Source organism: Schistocerca americana, chromosome 7, assembly GCF_021461395.2.
Source record: "Schistocerca americana isolate TAMUIC-IGC-003095 chromosome 7, iqSchAmer2.1, whole genome shotgun sequence".
NCBI lineage: Eukaryota > Metazoa > Arthropoda > Insecta > Orthoptera > Acrididae > Schistocerca > Schistocerca americana.
The window spans coordinates 568,903,049-568,911,066 of NC_060125.1; the positions used below are offsets into that span (position 1 = coordinate 568,903,049).

Here is an 8,018-nt window from a genome sequence, read left to right on the forward strand (position 1 = left end):
TAGTAGTGTATCTATTCCTTGGCCATCAATTACACTGCAGCTGGTTTTCTCAGGTTCACTTTCCCCTCCGATATCCTCCTCATTCACGGGCCACTGTACAGCCACCTTCGTACTTCCTCTGCGATAATTTGTTACACGTATCATCAACATGAAGAACTGATGCGTTATGAATGTACAGTAATCCCGCCATACTGAGTGTCTGAACGTTTAAACAGCGCGTCGGCACCAGCAGTGTGAACTGAGACGTTGATGCCGGAGCTGGGCTCTGTCGCCAGCACGGGCGGGACTATGGTAGTGTGCGTTGGAACCCGCTTACGTATCGAGACTGTGGCGGAAGGGAATGTAGAATAGCGTCAGGTAAAGTGTCGAAATGCCTTTTGTGTTGTAACTTTTGTGGCATTGCGCTTGAATGTTGTGAAGATTCGGAGGAAGTAGTTCCATGGAAGTATGATGTCTCCAGTAATAAGTGAATATTTATGTCGCCTGCAATGTTTATAAACATACTATCACAAACCGCTAGCGAAATATTGGTGACCGCATCACTGAGGAATTAAAGTGACACTGTGCCCCTAGTTTATAAATATGTTAACTGATAATTATTTATAGAATTTACTGTGGTACTTGGTCGCGAAATATACTGAACTCGATCGTCCAACAACGACAGATTGCAGCCTACCTACTATCGAAGTGTGTTTGACCGATATACACTCCTGGAAATTGAAATAAGAACACCGTGAATTCATTGTCCCAGGAAGGGGAAACTTTATTGACACATTCCTGGGGTCAGATACATCACATGATCACACTGACAGAACCACAGGCACATAGACACAGGCAACAGAGCATGCACAATGTCGGCACTAGTACAGTGTATATCCACCTTTCGCAGCAATGCAGGCAGCTATTCTCCCATGGAGACGATCGTAGAGATGCTGGATGTAGTCCTGTGGAACGGCTTGCCATGCCATTTCCACCTGGCGCCTCAGTTGGACCAGCGTTCGTGCTGGACGTGCAGACCGCGTGAGACGACGCTCGATGGGGGACAGATCCGGAGATCTTGCTGGCCAGGGTAGTTGACTTACACCTTTTAGAGCACGTTGGGTGGCATGGGATACATGCGGACGTGCATTGTCCTGTTGGAACAGCAAGTTCCCTTGCCGGTCTAGGAATGGTAGAACGATGGGTTCGATGACGGTTTGGATGTACCGTGCACTATTCAGTGTCCCCTCGACGATCACCAGTGGTGTACGGCCAGTGTAGGAGATCGCTCCCCACACCATGATGCCGGGTGTTGGCCCTGTGTGCCTCGGTAGTATGCAGTCCTGATTGTGGCGCTCACCTGCACGGCGCGAAACACGCATACGACCATCATTGGCACCAAGGCAGAAGCGACTCTCATCGCTGAAGACGACACGTCTCCATTCGTCCCTCCATTCACGCCTGTCGCGACGCCACTGGAGGCGGGCTGCACGATGTTGGGGCGTGAGCGGTCGACGGCCTAACGGTGTGCGGGACCGTAGCCCAGATTCATGGAGACGGTTGCGAATGGTCCACGCCGATACCCCAGGAGCAACAGTGTCCCTAATTTGCTGGGAAGTGGCGGTGCGGCCCCCTACGGCACTGCGTAGGATCCTACGGTCTTGGCGTGCATCCGTGCGTCGCTGCGGTCCGGTCCCAGGTCGACGGGCACGTGCACCTTCCGCCGACCACTGGCGACAACATCGATGTACTGTGGAGACCTCACGCCCCACGTGTTGAGCAATTCGGCGGTACGTCCACCCGGCCTCCCGCATGCCCACTATACGCCCTCGCTCAAAGTCCGTCAACTGCACATACGGTTCACGTCCACGCTGTCGCGGCATGCTACCAGTGTTAAAGACTGCGATGGAGCTCCGTATGCCACGGCAAACTGGCTGACACTGACGGCGGCGGTGCACAAATGCTGCGCAGCTAGCGCCATTCGACGGCCAACACCGCGGTTCCTGGTGTGTCCGCTGTGCCGTGCGTGTGATCATTGCTTGTACAGCCCTCTCGCAGTGTCCGGAGCAAGTATGGTGGGTCTGACACACCGGTGTCAATGTGTTCTTTTTTCCATTTCCAGGAGTGTAAAATGGTGTTGTGTTCTGGGTGGACATACATAGAACTGCACTACACATTTCATTTCGGGAAGTGACTGTACGGGTATAGGCAGCGCTGTAGAATACCTTAACAAAACAATACCGAAACGCAACGAACAGCGCTAACAACCTTACATACCGATTGTTTCCACACGTGTCTTGCTCTCGGATTCACATATCTGGATGATAATTGTATGGTTCACAGCAGGCTACACGAAAGCTATTTTAAACAGATTAATTAATTAACACCCCCCTCTCCCGCCCCCCATGAACCATGGACCTTGGCGTTGGTGGGGAGGCTTGCGTGTCTCAGTGAGACAGATAGCTGTAACGTAGTTGCAACCACGACGGAGGCGTATCTGTTGAGAGGCCAGACAAACGTGTGGTTCCTGAAGAGGTGCAACAGCCTTTTCAGTAGCTACAGGGGCAACAGTCTGGACGATTGACTGATCTGGGGTTGTAACAGTAACCAAAACGGCCTTGCTGTGCTGATACTGTGAACGGCTGAAAGCAAGAGGAAACTACAGACATAATTTTTCCCCAGGGCCTGCATCTTTTCTGAATGGTTAGATGATGATGGCGTCCTCTTGGGTAAAATATTCCGGAAGTAAAATAGCCCCCATTCGGATCTCCGGGCGTGGTTTACTCAGGAGTACGTCGTTATTAGGAGAAGGAAGAAAGGCGTTCTACGGATCGGAGCGTGGAATGTCAGATCCCTTAATGAGGCAGGTAGGTTAGAAAATTTAAAAAGGGAAATGAATAGGTTAATGTTAGATACGGTGGGAATTAGTGAAGTTCGGTGGCAGGAAGAACAAGACTTCTGGTCAGGTGAATACTGGGTTATAAATACAAAATCAAATAGGAATAATGCAGGAGTAGGTTTAATAATGAATAACAAAGTAGGAACACGGGTACCACAATAGTACAAGTTTATATGCCAACTAACTCCTCAGATGATGAAGCGACTGAAGAAATGTATGATGCGACAAAAGAAATTACTCATAAAGTGGAGGCAGACGAAAATTTTAATAGTCATGGGGGACTGGAATTCAATAATAGGAAAAGGAAGAGAAGGAAAAGTAGCAGGTGAATATGAAATGGGGGTAAGGAATGAAAGAGGAAGCCGCCTGGTAGAATCTTGCACAGAGCATAACTTAATCATAGCTAACACTTGGTTTAAGAAACATGAAAGAAGGTTGTATACGTGGAAGAGGCCTGGAGACACTGGAAGGTTTCGGATAGATTATATAATGGTAAGACAGACATTTAGGATACAGGTTTTAAGTTGTAAAATATTTCCAGGGGTAGATGTGGACTCGGACCGTAATTTATTGGTTATGAACTGTAGATTAAAACTGAAGAAACTGCAAAAAGGTGAAAACTTAAGGAGATGGGACCTGGATAAACTGAAAGAACCAGAGGTTGTAGAGAGTTTCAGAGCATTAGGGAGCGATTGACAAGAACGGAGGAAAGAAATACGGTAGAAGAAGCGTGGGTTGCTTTGAGAGATGAAATAGTGAAGGCAGCAGAGGATCAAGTAGGTAAAAAGACGAGGAGCAGTAGAAATCCTTGGGTAACAGAAGATAAATTGAATTTAATAGGAGATCGACAGGAAGTGCAAAACGGTTAAGCATGGATGGCTACGTGGAAAATGTAAGGATGTAGAAGCATATATCACTAGAAGTAAGATAGATGCCACTTACAGGAAAATTAAAGCGGTCTTTGGAGAAAAGAGAACCATTTGTATGAATATCAATAGCTTAAATGGAAAAAGTTCTAAGGGAGCAAGAGAAAGCAGAAAGGTGGAAGGCGTACATAGAGGGTCTGGACAACGGCAATGTACTTTAGGGGAATATTATGGAAATTGTAGAGGACGCAGACATACATGAAATGGGAGATATGATACTGCGTGAAGAATTTGACACAGAACTGAAAGACCTAAGTCTAAACAAGGCCCCGGGAGTAGACAACATTTCTTTAGAAATATTGATAGCCATAGGAGAGCCCACCATGACAAAACTCTTCCATCTGGTGAGAAAGATGTATGAGTCAGGCAAAATACCCTCAGACTTCAAGACGAATATAATAATTTCAACCCCAAAGAAATTAGGTATTGACAGGTGTAAAAACTGGCGAACTTTTAGTTTATTAAGTCACGACTCCGAAATACTAACGAGAATTCCTTACGAACGAATGGGAAAACTGGTGGAAGCAGACCTCAGGGAAGATCAGTTTGGATTCCGTAGAAACTTTGGAACACGCGACGCTATACGGACTTACCTTAGAAGGTAGATTAAGGGAAACCAAACCTACGTTTCTTGCATTTGTAGACTTAGAGAAAGCTTTTGACAATTTCGACTGGAATACTCTCTTTCCAATTCTGAAGATGGCAGGGGTAAAATGCGGGGAGCGAAAGGCTATTTACAATTTGTACAGAAACCAGATGGCAGTTATAAAAGTCGAGGGGCATGAAAGGGAAGCAGTGGTAAGGGAAGGGAGTGAGACAGGGTTGTAGCCTATCCACGATGTTATTCAATCTGTATATTGACCAAGCAGTAAAGGAAAAAAGGAAAATTTGGTGTAGGAATTAAAATCCACGGAGAAGAAACAAAAACTTTGAGGTTCGCCGATATTGTAATTCTGTCAGAGACAGCAAAGGACCTGGAAGAGCAGCTGAACGGAATAAACAGTGTCTTGAAAGGAGGATGTAAGAGGAACATCAACAAAGCAAAACGAGGATACTGGAATGTAGTCGAATTAAATCGGGTTATGCTGAGATTATTAGATTAGGAAATGAGACGCTTAAAGTAGTTAATAAGTTTTGGTATTTGGGGAGTAAAATAACTGATGATGGTCGAAGTAGAGAGGATATAAAATGTAGACTGGCAATGGCAAGCAAAGCGTTTCTGAAGAAGAGAAATTTGTTAACATCGAGTATAGATTTAAGTCGTTTCTGAAAGTATTTGTATGGAGTGCAGCCATGTACGGAAGTGAAACGTGGATGATAAATAGTTTAGACAATAGAACCCTTCGAAATGTTGTGCTACAGAAGAATGCTGAAGATTAGGTGGGTCGATCGCGTAACTAATGAGGAGGTGCAAAACAGAATTGGGGGGAAGAGGAATTTATCACACAACTTGACTGTAAGCAGGGATCTGTTGGTCGGACACGTTCTGAGGCATCAAGGGATCACCAGTTTAGTATTGGAGGGAAGCATGGAGGGTAAAAATCGTAGAGAGAGACCAAGGGATGAGTACACTAAACAGATTCATAAGGATGTAGGTCGCAGTAGTTACTCAGAAATGAAGAAGCCTGCACAGGATAGAGTAGCATGAAGAGCTGCATGAAATAAGTCTCTGGATTGAAAACCACGACAACAACAACAATTAAAGAAAATGTACATTAGAGTGAGGAAAACATTATTATTGTTGCTAATAGGAGTTGTGGACATATATTGGAGCAAAATAAGTTACGAAGAATATTTATGTATACGGAATAAGTGCTCTGTCACCTAATGTTTCTCACAATTTCGCCACAGGTTCGAAGAAAGCAGACGCCACGACTTCGGCAGCAGTACGCTGGGATCGCCTCCTGAAGACACAGGTTTGCGACTCAGCGACCACTTGCCGTTGCCAGACGACCTCTCAGACGACGGCTACGACGATGACGACGACGGAATCGTCGTCGACGGAGGACCAGACGACGACGACGACACGGACGAGAGGGAAAGTACGGACGTAGAGCCGCAGAACTTGACCCAGGGTCACGAGGACTCCCAGCCAGAGGCGGACGGCCTCAGCGGAGACGAGCAGCTGCAGGCGACGGAGGCCAAGCGTCCCAGGCTCGGTGGCGACGTGGAAGCGGACGCCGAGGACGAGCCTTCTGCCAGCAACCAGGGTGAGGCGAGCAACGACGACTCGCTGAGCGCCGTCGAGGCTCACAACGCGAAGGACGCCGGCGAGGGCGCGGCCGGCGCGTCAAAGAACCCGAGGACGCGGAAGAACCGCAACCCGACGCGATTCGCACTGCCCGCGCAAACGGACAGCAACCACGTGTCCTGCGACGAGGACTCGTCTGCAGACTCGCCATTCGCGTCAGCGCCACCTGCGAATGATAACGGCGCTGACGACGAGGAACCAGCAAGGGCGTCGGGGGCAACGCATCGTACAAATGGAGCAGATCCTTCTCCAGAAGCTACTGCCCATACTGAAAGTGACGGAGTTGTTGAGAAGTTACCTGATGACAGAAGTTCGGAGAATGGTCCTGTAGACTGCACTAAGCAAAGCAGTGCGGTAGACTCTGGTGAAGTCTGCGGTAATGGGGAGGTGGAAGGAGGGAATGCGGAAGAAACTGGTAACCGTGAACTTCACTGTCATGCCGAGAAAGAGCGAAGCACTCTCCAGGACTGTGAAAGAAACGCTGGGGAGGAACAGGCTACTAGGAAAGATGATGATAAGGGTGGGCCAGTTGGGTGTATAAAGGCGGAGCGGGGAGAAGAAAGGGAAGAACAAGAGGAAGAGGACTGCCACAGCGGTGAAGGGTCGATGTCGTCGTCTACTGCACTGCAGCGTCTCGAATGCCTTTCGCAAGGCCCGTTTTGTGGGCCGGAGCTCAACTTCTCCGGGTGTCCTTCGAGCCCAGCGAGATCTCAAGGCTCTTCCTCCAACGATTCGCCGGGAGAGGACGCTCACTACTTCTACCCGGAGACTGGCAGCTTCATAGGCCCCATGGACGTCCCCATCGACAAAGACAACCCCCGCCGCTGTACCGCCTGTGGGAAGATCTTCCAGAACCACTTCGGGGTGAAGACGCACTTCCAGAACGTGCACCTGAAGCTAATGCACAAGTGCACTGTGGAAGGGTGCAACGCCGCGTTCCCGTCGAAGCGCAGCAGAGACAGGCACAGTGCCAACCTCAACCTGCACCGCAAGCTGCTGTCGACGTCGGCGGACAGCCCCGGCGGATCGTCGCCATCGGCATCTGCGGCCGCGGCTGCGGCGGCGGCGTCCTTCTTCATGGACAAGTCCTCCCCGCTCGCGGCGTCGCTGGTGGCCAACCCGTCGCTGCACGGCGAGTTCCTGGCGCGCCTGTACGCCGAGTCGCACGCGCTGCCGCTCAACCTGGAGGCGGCGTTCAAGGGACTGCCGCCGCTGGGCCACGGGGGCGGCCCGCCCCCGCAGCAGCTGGTCGAGCATATGCTGCTCAACGGCGACCGCCTCGGGCCACCCCCGCAGCAGCAACAGCAGCAGCAGCAGCAGCAGCCACCGCTGATGTTGCCGCCACTAGGCTTCCCGGGCTTCTCCGGACACCTGCTGGCTGCGGCCGCCGGCGTCAACGGAGACGCCGGCGACGGCGGCGCGGCGGCCGCGTCGATGTCTGCGTCTCCGTCGGCCGGCGGCTGGAGCCTGGAGGACGACCCGCCGGCGGCGGACTGCGACGGCCGCTTCCCGTGCGCCTTCTGCGGGCAGCCCCTGGCGGACGCGTCGGCGCTCAAGGACCACTACGAGTGCCGGCACGCTGTGGAGCTGGCGCGCTGCGCCACCTGCGGCAAGCTCTTCACCTCCGGCGAACGCCTCCGGCAGCACGCGGACGCTGCCCACGACGCCGCCGGGCCTGCGGGGGCGGCGGCGCGGCTGGCGGCCTGCTCGTGACCCCCCAACCCCACCCCCACCCCGACGTCGACCCGCGCCGCCCTCGCGCCGCCCTGGTGGTAGCCGGCGCGCCCTACCTTGTGCAATAGCCGCTCGCTTCCCCTGCTGCAGTACACTACACAGTGGCCACGCTCCGCAGCACACACTGCAGCCGAACGAACTGAACACCGTGCTCTCCGGCCGGTGGCAACTCACGTGTGGAAGACGGTGCAAACAGACTAGAAAGGTCTAATAACCGTTTGTATACGAT

General features: G+C 51.3%; 1 protein-coding gene across 1 annotated transcript in view; it reads left to right on the plus strand.

Moving 5' to 3' along the window:
• The window catches only part of LOC124623095 (zinc finger protein basonuclin-2-like), a 549,889-nt gene extending 542,121 nt beyond the window's left edge, over positions 1-7,768 (plus strand). Inside the window, exon 10 of the mRNA XM_047148885.1 lies at positions 5,656-7,768. Within this exon, the coding sequence (XP_047004841.1) occupies positions 5,656-7,768 (2,113 nt within the window). The remainder of the gene's footprint in view (positions 1-5,655) is intronic.
• Positions 7,769-8,018: the final 250 nt, after the last annotated feature.